The sequence below is a fragment of the Xenopus laevis genome, chromosome 9_10S, assembly GCF_017654675.1.
Source record: "Xenopus laevis strain J_2021 chromosome 9_10S, Xenopus_laevis_v10.1, whole genome shotgun sequence".
In the NCBI taxonomy this organism is placed as follows: Eukaryota; Metazoa; Chordata; class Amphibia; order Anura; family Pipidae; genus Xenopus; species Xenopus laevis.
Genome location: NC_054388.1, coordinates 4,719,185 through 4,739,120, shown reverse-complemented (window position 1 = coordinate 4,739,120; position 19,936 = coordinate 4,719,185). Strand labels below are relative to the sequence as shown.

The following is a 19,936-nucleotide window of genomic DNA, read 5'->3' as shown; positions in this document are numbered from 1 at the left end:
GGGAGCCCCTAGGCCACTGCCGTTAGTCGCCCCTGTCCCCTCCCCTTTATTCGTGCAAATGTTCATCATCTGGTCCAGAGCAATGGGGATTGGCACACGGGAAATTTCAAAAATAATTGTATCTCCAGCGCATCCCCAGTGTTTTTGGATGTGGTTGGGCAGCAAGTCACCCCCCTAAAATCCTGTTGCCCCAGGCCCGGGCCTTAGTGGCCTTTCCACAAATACGGCGACTAATCTCCCTGAACTGCTTCCCGCCAGCTAAAATGTAAATCGCCAGCAGGATTGCACTAACTAACTAACCATCGTTTTCCGAATGTAAATCATCGGCGGGATGGCAATCGGTGCTCTTCGTTTTCTGAAGTCGCTCAAGTTGCCTCATGAGGAAACTTCGGCCAACATCTGAAAACAATGTGCTCCAATTGCCATCCCGCCGACGATTTACATTCTAGCCTGAGGGAGGCAGTTCGGGCGACTAATCTCCTCTTCTTTGGGGTAACTAATCTCCCCGAACTGCCTCCCGACAGTTAGAACGTAAATCTCCGGCGGGATGGCAATCATTGCACATTGTTTTCCAAAGTCGCCAGAAGTTTTCTTGTGAGGCAATTTGTGAGGCAACTTCGGGCGACTTTCCGAAAAAAAAGCGCACTGATTGCCATCCCACTGGAAATTTACATTCTACCCGGAGGTAAGATTAGTCGCCCAAAGGAGAGGAGATTTGTCGCCTGGCGACTAATCTCCCCTAATCTGAGTGTGTCTTCAGGGCGACTAATCTCCCCGAACTGCCTCCCTCCGGGTAGAACGTAAATCTCCGGTGGGATGGCACTCTGAGCACGTTGTTTTCCGAATTTAAATCGCCGGCGGGATGGCAATCGGAGCACATTGTTTTCCAAAGTCGCCCGAAGTTTCCTCGTGAGGCAACATCGGGCGACTTTCTGAAAACGAAGCAGACCCATCCCAACTGAGATTTACATTCTAGGCGACGGGAGGCAGTTCGGGGAGATTAGTCGCCCAAAGAAGAGGAGATTTGTTGCCAGGCGACTAATCTCCCCGAATCTGAACGTGTGCCCTGACCCTTAAAAGGGGAGCAGAAACAGGAGAATAAATGTGTGAGGAGATGGGGAGAAGCGGGGGGCTGAGGGACATGTAAGAGACAAATTGGAGGTTTATACAATAAGAAGCTGCACGAGGGAAGAGCCAGACAACAGGACCCCAGCGCTGCTAATAGAACACAGCGGATATTTGTGACATTAGAACATTATCAAGTTCCAGAATCTCCAGGAACAGACGATTCTCTCAGAACAAAGGACTAGACTTCCAATAGCCCCGAGGCTTCCCTGAACACTGGCCCCACATTCTCCCCCAACAGAACAAAATCCTCCTTGTTCTGAAGCCACAGACATGAAATTCCGGCTCATTAAAGTCCCAGTCGGAAGACTTCTTGGAACTGGATCCCGATTCATCAGCTTCATCTTTGCGCTGGGGGGGGCAACACAAGGGTTAACAAGGACAGAGATAAACCAGCTCTGGGAATTGGTCCAACGTTACTACCCAGAAGAACTGACACTCGACTGAATGATGAGGAGGCAGTTTAAAGGAACAGTAACACCAACAAATGAAAGTGTTTTAAAGTAACGAAATTATAATGTAGTGTTGCCCTGCACTGGTAAAACTGACGTAGAAACACTACTACTATAGTTTATATAAACAAGCTGCTGTGTAGCCATGGGGGCAGCCATTCAAGCACAGGATACACAGTAGATACAGATAAGTTTTGTAGAATCCCATTGTAAACTACGGAGCTTATCTGTTATCTACTGTGTATCCTGTGCTTCAAGGACGGCCTTGGTGCAAAGGGTATTGTTACATTTGTTTCATTAGTGTGGCAGCCCCCAAAAATCACACGCTGGGGTCACATCTCTGCTGCCTGTCCCTGGTTCCAGCGCTGAACGTAAATCAGTGCACATTATCCTGTACGTTACTAACTGCTCTTGTGTCTTGGGATGGAAGCAATACAGGCAGCACTTAATGAGGCAGATTTCAATCAGCAGATAATTAATAATTCACAGGCAATATATAAGTGCCCTGCCAGGCCCATAGCTGCACCCGTACAGACAAACACAGCTAATTACTGATGGCTCTTAGACAGAGAACAACTCAAAGCAATTAACGCTATTGATTTCTGCAGTGGGAATAACCTCACTCTCACATTTAACCCATTAAGTTCCTTTTTTTTAGTGAAGACCACAGAGAGTCAAACCCCATTCCATCAATTCCCCCAAAGAAACCATTGTGAGGACTGAATCGGCCCTTGATCCCACCACCTGTATTCTCCTGACCTTCCCAAATGAGCAGATCTCTAGATGTATGGCCACCTTTACACCATCAATTGGGGTTAAGGCGCATGTCCATGGTTTCTCTTCTTATGGGATTAAAAGACATTTCCAGAACCTCAACCCATGTCAGTTCCAACATTGCTGGTTCATGTTGGACCCTCTGTATCTCAGACCAAGATGCAGGTCTCATTAGCACCCGTTTGGCTTTATGATCTGAAGGACCTTCTTGCCAAAGAGTTAGTCCACTTTAGAATTAGAAGATCTACAGATACGGCATAGCCACAAACATGTTTCTTGTATTATACATTTATTCCAATGGTTCCGAACCCAATCTGATCTCCTGTTCTAGGGAGGTTAAACCATAACTAACACAGCTTCATATCATTCAGAAACATCTAAGGTGCCACAGAAAACCATTGGAGAGTTGTATCCAGTATGTAGTCTTCATTTTGGCCCGTCTGCTCTGTAAATATGGATGTCCAATCCCAGGCCAAGCTCTGTGTCATTAAACCACAGGATTATGAAGAACGTAGAGACTATAGATCAAAGGGAAGAGCTGTTTGAAACAAAATGGAACCCCAGTGCTCCTTGGCCTACTATTAACTATCTACACCCAGAGCAACCCACAGTGCTTTCATGTAAGGTCCTAAAAGGTCAAAGATGAAGATGTTCCAAGAAGGCTCATATGCTTGTCTTAGTGAAGGGGGTCTAGATCCATCAACCAAAGTAAGTCCACAGGTACAAAATGGCGGGAGTGAGGAACTGGAGCTTGATGTGAGTTGCACTAATAGGGCCAGCAGTGAAGACAATGTATTAAGGTTGAAATCCAGTGCAGCTTAACAAGACAGACCCAAAGGAATACCCAACTAATCGCTGGCTAGTTCATCCTGATCATCAGTTGGAGGTCTCGTCCGCTCAAAAAATCCGAGCTGAGATAGGAAGAAGCAAACATTTGAACATCAAATGGCAGAGAAATAGGAAAACCCCAACCCCAAATATGAAGAAATAGCATCACAGAATGTCCCCTCTGCACTCACCTTCCACATGACAAATACAAAGAGGGCCAAGAGGAGCAGTCCCCCAAGAGCCCCTACGATTATCCACCACAGTGGGATCTCCTTCTGACCATCTGGACTCGCCCACAAGACAGTGGTGTTGGCCTGGGAAGAGGAAAAGAGGTGTAACATCTACAGTATGTGAAAGAAGAGAAAGGAATGATTGAAAAGAGCTCATTTGGGAGGCGTCACAGGTAGGGATGTAGCGAACCGCCGAGTATGTGTTCGCGAACGCCGTTCGCGAACACCGGCAAAAAATGCGAACAGTTCGCGAACTGTTCGCGAACTTCGAACATCCGAAAATCGTTCGATTCGAACGATCGAAGGATTTTAATCGTTCGATCGAACGATTTTCGTTCGAATCAAACGAAAATCGTTCGATTTTAGCGATCGAATGGTCGAATGGTCGAACGATTTTGACGCGAACGCCTATTGGCGAACGTCGCGCGACGTTCGCGAACTTGCGGCGGACGCGAACAGTCGAAGTTCGCGCAAACTAGTTCGCCGGCGAACAGTTCGCTACATCCCTAGTCACAGGTGGGGGAGAATTGAAGAAATTAAAGAAGGGGCATGAGAGAAGGCTCCAGAGCTTACTGCAGCTTTCCCGGCCAACAGAGTTGAAGGCTGGATCTTGTAAGGGACTCCTGTAACCTGGAAGGATCCTAGAGAAAGGAGGATGAACTGCTGTTGAGGCCTCTGTAAGCGGAAAAAGAATGAGATAAAGATGAGTGTTGGAGTATAGGGTACTTAATAGCCCTGGATCCTGCATTGATACAACTTATTGGAGCAAAAACATCTCCATCCAACCTTTATTAAACTGGGAATCCAAAGTATCGAGTGGAGTTTCACTGTTGCTCTCTCTCCTCTGTCCAGATTTTGCATCGAGCAGGTCACGGCCCAGCAAGGGACACCACTGCTACAGTTCTGTAATGAAGGATGAAGCACCATTCAATATTTCCCCAATACATTCTATTTTATACTCAAAAGATCAAGATCTTTTCATCATTCTACTGTTTATTCGCAGACAGATCTCAAAGTCTTCCCTTCTCTTACTGTCCAGCCAAGGATGGGTGGGCACCATGTCATAGACCCAATGGAACGTCTGGAGAGATTGTCTTCCCCCTGCCTCGATTTCTGTTCCTCTGTACCCCTGCCTTAGCAACGTTATACTCACCTATCAGAACACCTTATGTATTATAAAGGATCATGTGCAGACTGCTCCAAAATTAAAAAAAAAACATTAGGAGCTGAGCTCCATGCCCTGAACACTAGGCTTGAAGCCTTCTGCTTTTGTACAGAAATCCATGACAACATCTTAAAAATCTTAAAATCTCCAAATCTTTATTGGAAGTATACCAGTTGTATAGGGTGCTTCTGAAGGGTCTCATCTTTCTTTGTGTGGTTCTTTCCTTCATCTATCAGCTCGTCAGTGGTTTCTTTTCTGACATCTCTCTTGTCCAACCTGTGGTTGTTGCCAGTGCTATAACTGAGAGGTGCTTCCGTGGTAAAGAAGATGTCCAGCTGTATATGAAAGATAAACTGGAAGGCTCTAGGAAACACATGGACAAACAAAACTGATACATCTAGAGACAAGAGCATAACAATAGGTGCAGCAGAACCTCCACTGCCAAGGCCCAGCAGTATAGAGGACCCATGAGGTGCCCAGCTTGGTGGGCAATTAAAGTGTTTAAGCTGTATGGGAACAGTTGGACACTGCTCATTCTGATACAATCCCCCGCCTCCTTGAGACTTGAATGGTCCACAACACCTAAATTACTTATGGGCCCAGTTAAGCCTCCGGGTAAATAGAATTCCAGGTCAAAGGAAACAACTGGACATCCAAAGACTGAGAAGGTGTGGACAGGTTAGTAGGACACGTGTCATAAAAACATAAAGAGCACCTGCTCACCTTTAAAGGGTTGAGCGTTGACTGGTTCTCACAAGTCATTTTGTCATCAAACTCCAAACGCAGAGGATACAGAATGTAGTCATCCTGATAGATTGTTGGGCTCTGTACAACCAACTGGACATTGACGGAGCTTGGCCCAGCATTGTGTAACTAAAGACAAAAGACAGAGCACAGAATAAGAAACGATATCCCTGTGTCTAATATGGTGGTTCCTCAATCAATTTGCCAGTGTATGACATCATACAAAATTCACATAATGATGTCACATTTTCCTTCAAACACAGAACATCCCAATCACCTGTAAGAAACATCTGATTGGTTGCGGTGACTTAATACACCTGGTGCAAACTTGCCCCACGTCTGTCCAGTCTTGCCTAGATCCACCCTTACTTTCCCATCACTCAGATCTTCCCATGAGCTCTCCTAAAAATGTATCTAATAATCACCTATACGGTATAGTGTGCATTTAGCATCTTACATAGATATCTAAAGGCTTGGTGCAGAAATTTGATTTTCCTTAGTTGCCTTAGTTGTTAAACCTTGAACTTATCCAGTTCCTGAAAGTACCTCATAGAGATGTGTCACCTCCTCCCCATAGTCTTGGGCTTTTCTTGATTCCACTTTTGGTTCCCAGTTGGGTAATGGGAGAACAACTTCGGCAGGGTGAGAACTCCTGAGTGATGCAGAACCAAAGGCTACTGTAGGTGGTTGAGGGCCACATATTGATTGAGTATACTAGACATAGGTTCTAATGTCTCCTGTGTTTTGCAATAGACGGGGAAACACTCAATTCCATCACAATAAATGCTGATGGAAATGTTTCCAAACCCAAGAGTTTATGTTCTAGAGAGGTCAGGGAAAGGAAAAAACTCTAGGAAGTAACACACGGTGAGAAAGAAAAGAGGCTTTCCTTGCTAGACGGGCTTAGCAAGTGCCTGGACAGATATAGCAAAGCAAGAAAGTTCTTGTAGGGAGGTGTCAGGCTGCGAGTATTTTGAGCTTAGACAAATAAAGGATTAAGTAAAGAGTTTCATAGAGGAAGGACCTTGCAGAGCAGAAAAGCAGACACTATACAAAACAGTAACATTAAAGATGGACTTGGATGTGGATCATCTGTAGAGAAGAAGACCTTGGTAGCAGCTGTTTTGAGTCTTAGTAGAATTAAACCTACCAAGAGTCTCTGAAAGTCCTAATAACCATCATCATCAGGGCCCATACTACATTTGCCCCCCAGACAAACCATACAGACACTCACCCTCGCAGTTCTAAGGTTGTTGCCACAGTGACTGGCATCTTCACCCAAAACACTGGGCTGCTTGAGTTCATACTGTTACGGCTTAAACAAAGACAGACAGGACCAATTGGATTAATAAACAACTCGCAGCTGTGGTGGCCACAGGTCTCACTGAATGATGTTTACTAGTGTACTGTATATTATACAGTGTTCTGTGCTGCTAATAATAAAGAAATAAAATACACCTCTTTATTTGCATCTGGAAGGCAACGGTGCTCCCAGAATCCTCCAGGTTACTGAAGCTGAGCTGCAGGTCTGCGTGGATCTACAGAAAGAAGGAACGTTTTCCTAGATTAGGACCGATTGGATTATCCCCCCCCTCTGCACTTAATCCTATTTAGAAGCTCATTGCGAAGTAATCACTGGACACGTTTTATGCGTGAGAAAATCTCATGAAACAAGAACACAAGTGGCGTTGCAGAAAGGCAACGTGATGGAACATGTAAGTAAAAGAGAGGTCTATAGACAACAGAAATGAGACTTCTTCACGTAGATAGTGAGGGAGGTTGACATTTTTCCAGAATCACTCAAACATAGACCTCAAAAACATTGGTAGACTACTGCCAATGAAAAAAACACTTCAGGGTGTCGATCAGAATCTCCCAGATACCCCACCCAAAGTACGAACCTCTGCTCTGTTCTTCATTGGGTTCCCCAATTCACAAACCACAATTTCCGATTCGTTCCCCTTTTTGGGGGAACACAGGATCTTCTCCTAGAAGGTCAGAAATCAAAAATGATATGACGCTCATATGAACGGTCTAGGAAACCGTGGGCCTCGAGACTGACATTGGAAAGTTCAAAGTAAACACTATATTGTAAAGCTTTCGTGCACACACACCTCTGCTTTCCCCAAAACTTGCATGTAGTGTGCTCCCACTGGCAGCCAGACGTGCAGCTCGGCCTCGTAGGCTCCTTCTCCAGAATTGGTGGCGTTGAACAGGACATGTACAAGGTTATCTATGCCAATAAGAAGAGGATCTGCAGACCTTGGAAAGTATAGGAAAGTCATAGTCAGCCATGAAGGTGCCAGGCTACAGTATAAAAATATCCACATTTTTGGCACACAAATTGAGGAGCGATTGGTACAATATTTTATTGCTTACCAGTTGGCACGTAGATGCAAGTCTGGGATACAGACATTGTCCTCACCACAGTCCAACAGTATATTAGTCTGAAGCAAAACAGAAAACGAGAGACAGACAATAAGGTGTTGACGTTAATTCTCTTTCATCATATGGCATAAGAAGGTTCATTAGCAGTAGACACTTCTTATTCTGTGTAGCCTATGATCTTCTCTAAAGCTCTATTGTTAGGCCACTATAGAAATAGAGCTCACCTGTTCCTGCAAGAGGGTGGTCCCATGAAGGGTGGGTTGCACTGTGTCTGGAGACTGTTCTTTCACCAGACTGAAGTTGACACTCACAGCTATAGGACTGAGTTTGTCCTTGAACTCAGATTCTCCCTGTGGCATAGACATTAGTATGATTCTCCATAAAGATGTAAACTCCCTACATGAGTAAATTCAACTAACTCTAGACCTATTATGCCCCCCTACAAGAAATACGTTGATTTGTTTCACTTAGGACACAGGTTAAGGCCGCCATGCATGAAGTGACATTGGCTGATGACAATGGTTGACCAAATCCATACAAAGATTGGCTCATGAGCAAATGTCCCTGTTAATGGCTAAATTTAGCATGTTCCTCCTTGTGGTGCAGATGTTGGCCAGATGTTTGTAATCATAGTGACTACTACCAAAGTGATTGCGTTGTCTTTTTATTGTTCGTTAGCTTATATAAAGAGAAGCAATGGTCATGTCTGTGTAGGTTTGGCTTGTTTTAAAAACAATGTAGTTCAATGTTTCTTAGGGAGACAAGTTGTATATTGCTTAAACCAGTGATCCCCAATGAGTAGCTCGTGAGCAACATGTTGCTCTCCAACCTCTTGGATGTTGCTCCCAATAGGTGATTATTTTTAAATTCCTGGCTTGGGAGCAAGTTTTGGTTGTTTAAAAACCAGGTGTACTGCCAAACAGAGCCTCAATTTAGGTTTACAATCCTCGTAGGGTCTACTATATGGCCAATCACAGCCCTTATTTGGCACGCCAAGAACATTTTTCATGCTTGCGTTGCTCCCCAACTCCTTTTACTTCTGAATGTTGCTCATGGCTTCAAAAGGTTGGGGATCCCTGGCTTAAACCATGAGATCTACACTTTGCTAGCTATTACAGGGAATGTGAGGTACCCGCAAGTAGGCTGTGAGGTTCTGGCAGATCTGAGCGGAGTTGCTATGAAGTTCCATGTCTATGGTTTTACTTGGCTGGGAGGAATCCAAGAAGAAAGTTCTTCGGGCAAATCTGCTCTTCAGACGGTCCAGTTGGAGCTCAGCTGAAAGACCTTGGGGTGTAAGAGTGACAGGGCAGCATGAATTTGGATTAAATATTTTAAAAAAAGCAGGGAGTGGGGTATATGTGATGCAAGGCAAGAGATAAGGGATGAAGGGTCTGTGGAGTGAGCAGAGCATAACAATGGAGAAAAATGAAGGTGGTAAAGTTGATATCTTACTGATTTTCTTTGGAAGGCTACGACCCGATGCTTGAGCACAGACACGAAGTGTAAAACTAAAAAAGAAGAGGCCTCAATAACCAGTCAATTATAAACATCCAAAAGAGGTGTTTGGGGAGGGGAAGATTACCAGGTCTGATCATAAGATTCCACCTTCATTTATTTTCCCTTACATATCCATTCTCATTGATTATCTATGCATTATTGTGTATTATCAACTTAATTGGTACCCGACATGCAAGGGGGGTAACACCTTGTACAGAAATTTATGCTGAACCTCCCCCCCCACTCACCAGCTGACAGCAGCGCCCCCCTGAGGAAGTTTGCAGAGCTTCACCTCTGGGTTCAGAGCTTCTGGGTGGAAGAACAACGAGGCCTGAAGGACAACTACAGGCTGGGCCCTGGGATTGAACAAGAAAGGGGAATTTTTAAGGACAGGTTGCAAAGAAATGAAAAATCGTAGGAATGATGCAAGTGTGGAATAGAGCAAAATGACCTGCCAACCAGTTTAACCAGTTTAATACCATTACAGGACTTGCCAGCGCACTTTAAGGTCTTTGCTAAACCAGTCTCAGGCTTGAAGCATCTTACTTTTTCATATTACTGAAGTTTCTACTAAAATTACAAATTTGCTGATGTGGTGTCTCTTTGTAACATAGTCATGAATTTGAGTTGAGATATATAATAAAACAAGTCTCACCGGAATATAAAGACTTTGTCTGCTTCAAATGCACCGACCAGCAGATCTACAAAAGAAAACATGAGATACTGTGATAGAGAGAAAGGGGGAACTGCAAGGCATCTTCACTGCAAATGTTATGTTGTACCTGGGTACCCATTGTTGTCAATATCCGTCCCTCCCCTTAGTGCAAAACCAAACTGGGATGGGGGAGGTAGAGGACTATCCAATATCTGCGAAGGTTGGGGGGACAGACCAGCTGTGGATCCTCGATAAATATGCACACAGCCTCCCCCAGATTCTCCTCCGAATGGAGCGCCCACAGCTACATCTGGGAAGGAAGATGATGATTGGTGAGATGAAATGTGCCAAGCAGAGGTGGGTGATGGTTCACTTTATAAATATCAAAGAATAAGATATCAAATATAGTTACAATGGAACAACAGAAGGGAGTAAACAGCAAATACAATAGAGAACCTTGAGTAGAATATCCATAAAATAGCAATAAAATCTATTTTTGGATAAGGGAGAGTTACCATTGAAGCCATCCTGGTCTATGTCTCCTATAGGAGCAATGGAAGAGCCAAACTGCCCATAGACTCGGGACCCTCGAAGGATTGGGTGGTCATTGCTGAATCTACTGTAAGTCCTCTGCAGGTACACATAGACCCGTCCAACCTCCTGGAGCTTCCCACCAGTCCGACGTTCCATAAACAGAGGGGCACCCACCAAAACATCATCCTTCCTGCGGGTACAATAAAGGCATTAGGAGAATAGGTTACAGGCTGAGAAGTGGATGAAGCAGCCCACCAGCCAGTTTTATCTACAATATGTCTGTCTGAGTGAGAGATCTCTAAATAAACTTACCCATCATTGTTGACATCGGTAACAGCAACAGAGTGGCCAAAATAGGAGGCAATCTAGAGGGCAGAGAGTGCAATAGGGTTTATTGAAAAAAAGATATTAGAAGGCAAGCTGTGTACCCTTGTTCAAGTTGGTATTTCCCTGCCCCTTGTTCTTTTATGGAAAGAAAATTTGTGATTAGATGCCCCAGGTGTTACTTTGTGCACAAAACTAGGGATTTCCCTGCCCGTTGTACAATAGGAATAGACCCAGTGATTTCCCTATAGAACCAGCCTAGGGATTTCTCCAATGGGAATAGAACCAGTGATTTCCTTATAGAACCAGCCAAGGGATTTCCATGCCCGTTGTTCTCCAATGGGAATAGACCCAGTGATTTACCTATAGAAGCAGTCTATGGATTTCCCTGCCCGTTGTACTCCAATGGGAATAGACACAGTGATTTCCCTATAGAACCAGTCTAGGGATTTCTCCAATGGGAATAGACCCAGTGATTTCCTTATAGAACCAGCCAAGGGATTTCCATGCCCGTTGTACTCCAATGGGAATAGACCCAGTGATTTACCTATAGAAGCAGTCTATGGATTTCCCTGCCCGTTGTACTCCAATGGGAATAGACCCAGTGATTTCCCTATAGAACAAGTCTAGGGATTTCTCCAATGGGAATAGACCCAGTGATTTCCCTATAGAACCAGTCTAGGGATTTCTCCAATGGGAATAGACCCAGTGATTTCCCTATAGATCCAGCCAAGGGATTTCCTTGCAAGTTCCCTGCCCCATATGATCCTCTAGCTAACATACCTAGTGATTTACCTATCCCTTGTTTTCCCGAGACTAATGTACTCCTATGGGAGCACATCCTGGTGAGTCTGCTCCAACATTATCCTTGTTCTCTATGCAAGTGATCCCCAACCAGTGGTTCATACTCGTATGTTGCTCACTGAACCCTTGGATGTTGCTCCCAGTTGCCTCAAAGCAGGGGCTTATGTTTGGATTTGTGGCTTGGAGGCAAGTTTTAGTTGCATAAAATCATTATACTGCCAATCCACATAGGGGCTACCATTAGCCAACATGCTTGTGTTGCTCTCCAACTCTTTCTACGCTTCAATATGGCTCAAAGGTATAGAGTATAAGGTTGGGGACCCCTGTCCTATGGCGTCAGAGCTAGTGATTTCAGCAAAGGGAAGATAACCAGTGATTTACCTGTACCTAGTGGCCCAGTAATCAGCTAGTGACCCAGTAATCACCATGTATTGCATATGGCCGGCTTGTGCTTCTATTTACATACCTGCTCTTCCTTGAAAGTGTAAATTCTCCACTGATAGTCGTTTGTATAAATTTCAACCTGCAGAAGACCAAGGATTAACTTCATTTCTTTGTAAGTATTTGCAAATACCTCCTGCTAAATCAACTGGTGTTATTAATGCTCGTTTTTCAACACGGAGCTGAATGTCTCAAACGATGTGTCAGCCAAAGGGGAAATACATGGAGCGGAATGAGGGGATATATTTATAAAGTATAGAAATACTCACGATGCCCATATGAGGGTAAACAGGGCTCCCAAGCACAATCTCTGCAAAAGAGAAGACAAATCTTATTGACCAATATTAAACTTAAGCCACCGCCTTCCCTGATACCCCATGGTCAACGTATTGCCCTCTTTTAAGTTGTCAGTCTCCTATTAGAGTCTCTCTCTACGGTGGCTCCCAATGCCCATTTCTGTTAATACCCAGCCCTCGCTAGTACCTGTCCTTCCAGTTTATTTACCAACTCACCTGGGACATTATCATCTGTAAACTCTCCATAGGCCACTGAGAAACCTAAACAGACAAAGACACAGAGAATTGGCACATTTAACATTCCTTTAGCCACTGAAATGGATGCTGGGAAATGTTCTACCATGATGGGGCCCAATAGCATTAAAACAGAATTTAGACTGATCGCCAGATTTGCAGACCCATAGCCCATGTATGGGCTGATCCAGAACCAGGACTAGAACCTCATTATTTTCTACCAGCAGAGCTAGGGGTCTGGGAGTTGCAGGCCTCCAGCAGATAGAGAGCAAATGCCTTTATCTACCGTTCAAATAGGCAGTGGCACCCAGACATGACAATTGGTTGCACCCCTCGTACCTTTGTAGGCGTCATGTGAAAGCATTGTTGATGGAAATCTGAAGTTGGGAGAGATCTGTCGGCTTGGATAGGAACGCAGCAGGGCTGAAGTGGGGGGCTTTTTCAAGATGCTAGGCAGATCTTCTGTAGCGCATAATCCTATAGGTTTTCATCAAAGATAAATAATAGAAGCAATAAATACAAGGTGGAAGATAATACTGCACACATTATAAAGGATACACCCCATTACCCCTACTGTAAATAAGGATATTAGAAGTCACTGAGGGGTTGTTCTGTGACCATATAAAGGCACAAGGCTGCAGGCTGAGTTATACAGGGAACTCTGAGTATCACTCATGTATTATAAGGGATAATGTACCCCCTACTGTAAATGATAAGGATATTAGAAGTGACTGAGGGGTTGTTCTGTGACCATATAAAGGCATAAGGCTGCAGGCTGAGTTATACAGGGAACTCTGAGTATCACTCATGTATTATAAGGGATAATGTACCCCCTACTGTAAATGATAAGGATATTAGAAGTCACTGAGGGGTTGTTCTGTGACCATATAAAGGCACAGGGCTGCAGGCTGAGTTATACAGGGAACTCTGAGTATCACTCATGTATTATAAGGGATAATGTACCCCCTACTGTAAATGATAAGGATATTAGAAGTCACTGAGGGGTTGTTCTGTGACCATATAAAGACACAAGGCTGCAGGCTGAGTTATACTGGGAACTCTGAGTATCACTCATGTATTATAAGGGATAATGTACCCCCTACTGTAAATGATAAGGATATTAGAAGCCACTCAGGGGTTCTGTGACCTACAAATACATACAGGCTCTGTGAAAAACATACATGTATTCTAATACAAGAGCTTGATGTAGCACCACACCCAATAAATGCAATTATCTTCAGTCTACAAACCTTTAAAATAGTAACCCCCGGGTGCTCCAGCTAACAGGGTCCCATTCTGCATGGAGAGACAAGAACCACATATAAGACATAGCTCTGTATATCGTCATTTTCCCCTGAAGAAATGTAAACTCTCTGGTGTATTATGTGTATTAGTACAGTTTGTCCTGTGTGTATCAGCCAGAAACCTTCCCATGAAGTCCCAATAACCCTGTACTTTATCTGCTCCCCAATAGTTGACGGGGCCCTTACCTTGCTGATCTCTGCACTGAACCCCACCTCACAATATCTGTTGTCAGGGGCTGTAGAGAAACAAAGAAGGAGGTTTTTGTCAAAGGGTCGAAATTGTAACTAATTTGGAGAAACAGCCGCTATTTTTTATTTTTTAATCCTTTTGAGGGTTTTTCAATAACAACTACACAAGGTGCCGTGTCCTAAGTATGAAGGGCCCCCGGGTAAGTGACTTCAATCTCCTGCAGTTCATGGAACAGTGGTACGATTACTCTCTTTGTTGCGAGACACCACCTGTTACAGGGACCTGTTATCCAGAATGCTCGGAACCTGAGGTTTTACGGATAAGGGGTATTTCTGTAATCATATCTTAAGTCTAATAGAGATAATCATGAATTAAACCCAACAAGGTTGTGTTGCCTTCAAATAAAATTCTATACAATACCGTATGTGCATGGACTTGGGGACAGGGGCCTTTCTGTCTCTGCCTGATGATTCTACTTGAGTACATATGGACACCACTAAACCCAATGAAAGATCAAAGTAGGTGGAGCCACTCTGGGTAAGGGTTGCCATACACGGGCAGATTAAAGCTGCAGATAACGGTCCTTTAGACTGATTCGGCATCTTATTTGCCCGTGTGTGGGGGCTTCCGACAGGTCTCCCCAATTGTTATCTGGCCAAAGATCGACCTGATATTGATAGGGCAGGTTTGATTTTTCCTGTGATTGAGGACCGCATAGACTAGTTGTTGAGCCCAACCCGTCGGTGCCCATTTCCTTCGTAAAATTAAATCGTTTGGCCTTAGGGCTGAACGTTGGGATTAACCAGATACCACCCTGCCTTTGGTGGGATATCGGGGAAAGATCTCGCCAAACGAGCGGATCTTAATGTGTATGGCCACCTTTAGACAGCTCAATAAACAATTCAGAGCTCTCTCTTAATATCTGTGGATCTGTAGATACCATAGTAAATGTCGGTTTTGTTGTCCCTGCAGGGGGCAAATTCATGGATATCCCGCAGGTTGTCTGTTATGTAACATGCCCCAGTGGGGGCGACACCAGCCTCCTGGTCACTTTGGATGAAATTCCAATGCTGTAATGGTGCACAGGCCTGTGGGACACAAAGAGTATGACAGTTAGTTAAATGGCCAGTTTAACACAAAATCAGAGTAAACGCGCGCTCATCACTAATTGATAGAAGCGAGTAGAGAAGTAGCAGCAGATGCCTTCACTTTCTGCTTTCTAATAAATGCTGTAGGGGATTGGCCACCATATTTCTAATGCTTCTGCCTTTACCTGTGGTTTCTTTGGGCCTGGAGCAGCCAGGGATAGAGCAGCACTGGAGCAATCTAAGTGAGCTGCCCATATCCGCTCGTTTGGTGAGGTCACGGATCATGTGATGGGCCAATAACTGCCTGTGGGGCCTATGGAGACATGCTCCTTGTCCCATGAGATTTTCAGCCAAATATCTATTGGGAAGGCAGTTTTATGGGTCACATACACTGGACAATATGCAGATGACTCATTCTGGAGGCCCATATTTGGCCACATTTAGTGGTGTGCAGATGTTCGTGGCTGGATATATGCCCATCCCCTTCAATAGTAGAGAAGCAGCAGCGTTATTTTGTACCAGCAGCTTCTCCCCATCTGATGTCATTGGGCACTCGAGATTCCTACACTTGGATATCACTAAATCCAGGTCACTAATTCAACCACCATCCTCCACAGTCCTGGATAAAGCACTCTGTGCTAGTTAGGAAAATCTTTTCTTATTTGTTTGTAGGGCAAATAGCCCCAACACTGACCAGTTCCTCATTATCTGATGTCCTCAAACCCAAGCTTCTCCATTACCACTCATCCTATATCAAAAAAATAGACCCTGTCTTATATACACCTTACATTCATATAGGTTTGGTAAATCCTCCCTCCCCCATCCTAGGTCCCCTTAATAATAGGACAACTGCAGAACTAAAATTATCAGCTACACCTTTTTTTATGAAGTGGTGTGGCTGATCTGACTCTGATATCTTGATTGGTCGGTTCTAGAAGACAAATATAAAAATACTTTTTTACAATATTGCAATTAGAACATTACCACAATGGCCGTGTTCCAGGTTCTGACCGTTGCCCCAAGCCATTGGTTGGACTTATAGACTTTCATGGTGCCGCTTCCCACAGAGTCACTTCGATCTCCTGTGGAAGGAAAATAAAACCGGTCTGCCATCTGGTGAAGTAAAGAGGGTTCTTCAGAAAGAAGTTCTATTATGTTTTGGGTTGGGCACTGCTTTGCAAAGGGTTCTACCCCTCAATCAAAGCAACCTGCCATGAGTCATGGTGGCCATTTGATCATTGTTAGTCTCATGGCAAGCTTTATAACTCCCTGATCTAGGGTCTCTGACTTCGAGAAGGCCTTGTTGAGTGACCCAAGTATAATGCCCTGGGTACCAATATCAAGTTAAGACATTGTTGCATGCATGCTTCCTATAGTCCGGAAACATTGGCGTAATAACTGCACCAGGGTTTTCCCCCGATGAACCAGACAGTTTAACTCAAGAACATTGGGGGAGCCAAACAGATATAACTCTAGCCACAGGCATAAGGGTGGGGGCAGTAAAAAAAATTTGCACAGGAGCCCCTTGTTCTTTACATAATGTAGCCAACCCTATTGCCATGATCAGCCCATGCGGTTACCTGTCTTATCAAAGTTGATGTTGGTGCAGCTGCTGCCCTTAGGGTCCCAGGGACATAGGAAGACACCACCACCATTTGTGACGTTGCTCTGGAATATCTGCATTCTTGGAGCACCCACCACAATGCTCATCCTTAAACAAAGGTAAAAAAATATATATATAATCATCATACTTTCTGCATCGACTATTTTCTAAAGTCCTTTTACCACAGAATCAAAAATGAGTCTTCCTAAGCTTGGTTGAAGCCACCCAGAATAGTGAACCCTCAAAACTATTGTACTTACCCTTTGTAGAAGTCCATGGAAAAGCCAAAGTAGCTACCAGGGGGTCCAGACAAGGTTTGGGGAGTCTTATCCAGATTTAGATTTTGGACGTAGGTGGGAATCAAAAGGATAAGCAACAGTGGCATCATTGTGGCCTTATCTTCTGAAGAAACCTGCAAGCTGAGCAGAAGACAGTGAAACGGGTCTTTCAAACTCTTGGAGTCGGTCTTATTTTTCATTTAAAGAAGACATGTGGTTACTATACTAGGATTCCTCCATGCCAACCCTCTGTTATCTAATATAAGTAATTCTAAAACAACTGGACTTGCTGAGGAATCATTGAAGACATTTCACTACTCATCCGAGCAGCGTCTTCAGTTCAACTGACTGATGTGGGAAGTCCTTAGCAAATAAACTCTTCCACTAATCCAATCACAACGGCACAGTGTAACTCTTCAGAGAGGTGACATCGGAAACTCACAGAGGTGTGGTTCTGTGCGGATACTGTGATAGGATTTCCAAGGTATCATGCAACTGCTTGAAACAAGTGTCACTTGTGAGAGTTGCATGAATGGATGATGCGTGAAGTCTTCTGAAACCGGCGGGGTACAGATGTTAGAACTGAAGAAGCTGCTCAGACGAGTAGGGAAGTGTCTTCAATGATTACTCAGCAAGTCTAGAATGACTTAAATTAGATAAACCATGACCTGGATGAATGAAAATCTTCATAGTCAACCCTCCGTCAACCTTCTACGTTCCTTTTTGCCCAAAACAACATTTCGTTTTCTCTTCTCAAGTCCTTTGCCCCCAACCTTCTTATTTGTTGTTCTTCTCTAATTCCAGTTCTCTGCACTCTCTCCACTGCCTCCCACTTACTTCCTCTCTTTAGTTTTCTGGAAACACTCCCACCTCCCTTATCTCTTCCTTAGTCAGCCACCCATTCCAATTCCTGCATTCTATGTCACCCGTTCCCATAATCCCCTAGAGCCATAGCCATTACTCAGATCCTGACAACTGTGTCTTCTGTACTCACCATGGACAAAGGGGTACAGCAAAAACACTTTCCACACCTTGTTGAATGGGTCCCCCAAATTATCTGGGTGTATTTACCCAATAAAGCTTACAGACTAAAAGATAAAGGGGATATAGGACACAAGGTTCTGCTTAAACTTCCCCTTCCCCAACCACAGAGCTGTCAGTCAAGGCCGTGGGCTCCTCGTGTGTCACCAAAGGATAATGTTTATCATGAAAGTCCAGGGTAACTCAGGAAATGGAACGGCAATGGCACCAAACCACAAAGCAGTCATTATTAGAATTATTCTGTATGTATTTAGGGTTTGCAGCACTTTACAGACATTTTACATCATGCCCATAAACCCCTGGTCCAGTTGAGCTAACAGTCCAAGGTCCCCATCACTTGAAGTTCCCGGATGTTTTTGGAGCATGGGAGGAACCTCATACAGACACGGAGAGAAGCTGCACTATAAATGAATATATGGAAGGACATCAAAAGTCCAGGACCCCAATACAGGAGACAGGTATTGGGGTCCTCCTATGCAAATATATTGGCCCCTGAGAAATGGACATCATTCACACCCTCCCTCTAAGCTTCCATGTCACTTGGTCTCTCTATTGTTACAACACAGAATGATAAAATACTTGTCTAAATAATATATATGTGGCTGCTGTTTGTATCCTCGTTGTATAGCAGCATTTTCAGCACATCAGGTTAATGTTTATGGAAACCCATTGCTTTAGGACTCCTTTTATGGGCACCAATATATGGGAAGCAAAATATCCTTAATCAGAAGCACGTGGATCTCCGAAACCTTACGCAGCATCATGTAAAGCACAATACAGCTGGAAAGCAGGGTGATCGGTTATAAGGGACTACAACTCCCAGCATTCCTGGCCAACATATCAAAATAAAATCTTAACAGTAATGAAAAGAAAGAAAAATGTCCTACTTGCAGTAAATGGTCAGCGAGTCTGGTATTCTGCTTCTGCATGGACTCCACCCTGTGTCGCTCAGACGGGCACCCCCTCCAGCAAATGCTTTCACCAAATTAGGGCTTGAGTATATACACAGCGCTCGGGAAGGAGTGGAATGGCAGCAGGAAAAATGATCATCTTTCTATAAACTGACAAAAAGATAAAAGGGGAAGTAAAACCCGAGAATAACATTTCCCATATGCCTTCACTAAAAACATTTTCAACAGTTCAGATATTTGCAATTGCTATAAAAAGTGGCTATTGGTCCCTCGTTGCACTGCTGGTTCTGTCTCTTGACACAATGTAGCAGAAATGGGCCGTGCCGCTCATTTATACATACACTGGGCACACCTGCACCTGGGCAGGAATCCACATCAACCAATCCGGAGCATTCGTACAGAAATTAGAAAGGGGCAGATGTTGCTTTCAATCAGGATTGCCATCAGTAATCATTAGGCCCTATACAACTAAGGCATCAAGGCTCTACCCACAGGAGGCCCCAAATATTAGCCCACTGGGCAACTAGGAACCCTGGATAGTGGGCCCTACCAACAAGTAGAATGGGACCCCAATGAAAATCCTCACAGGCCCACGTCCACACCCCTAATCCACTGCACCCATGACCCACCCAGACCTTATCCACTACTCTATAAGTCCTGTGCACTTACCTTGGGGCCTCCCTTTGCCACAGGGTCTGTGACTGGAGTAGCCCCTTGCACCACCCAACCAATGGCAGCCTTGCTTTCAGCAGCAGGTATATTTGCAAATAATTTTAAAACCATTGGACATTTGTGTAAGAAGTCACCCCTCCATATCGTGGCCCCACAAAAAAAAAAAAAATTTGAAGGCAGGACAAAAATTATTTCTGTCAAATGTATCGTTGGACTAGGGCTGCTGCCTTAGGGGCATCCACACCCCAGGCTCCACAACCACAAAACTCCCTCTGGCCCCCCCCTAACGCAACTCCCTTCCACCCCACCCATTACACCAGCAACCCCTCTCCAGACCACCCCTCCTTTTCCTTCACTT

The 19,936-nt window shown here is 44.4% G+C and overlaps 1 protein-coding gene across 4 annotated transcripts; it reads right to left on the bottom strand.

The window, feature by feature from the left end:
• Window positions 1–2,621: 2,621 nt before the first annotated feature.
• Window positions 2,622–19,056, bottom strand: itga2b.1.S (integrin subunit alpha 2b S homeolog). Of its 4 annotated transcripts, none has more exons than XM_041577604.1 (31): window positions 18,883–19,056; window positions 16,937–17,095; window positions 16,654–16,784; window positions 16,058–16,155; window positions 14,926–15,073; window positions 13,982–14,031; window positions 13,742–13,787; window positions 12,831–12,968; window positions 12,474–12,518; window positions 12,231–12,271; window positions 11,987–12,043; window positions 10,705–10,757; window positions 10,374–10,582; window positions 9,986–10,168; window positions 9,859–9,904; window positions 9,452–9,559; window positions 9,159–9,214; window positions 8,839–8,990; window positions 7,931–8,056; window positions 7,698–7,765; window positions 7,433–7,580; window positions 7,220–7,306; window positions 6,777–6,856; window positions 6,553–6,633; window positions 5,865–5,970; window positions 5,298–5,447; window positions 4,745–4,909; window positions 4,196–4,312; window positions 3,983–4,084; window positions 3,371–3,493; window positions 2,624–3,262 (listed from the first exon to the last, which is right to left on the bottom strand). In XM_041577604.1, exons 2-31 carry the CDS (start codon window positions 17,062–17,064, stop codon window positions 3,200–3,202), a joined length of 3,105 nt encoding a protein of 1,034 aa, XP_041433538.1. In that variant the 5' UTR covers window positions 17,065–17,095; window positions 18,883–19,056; the 3' UTR covers window positions 2,624–3,199.
• Window positions 19,057–19,936: the final 880 nt, after the last annotated feature.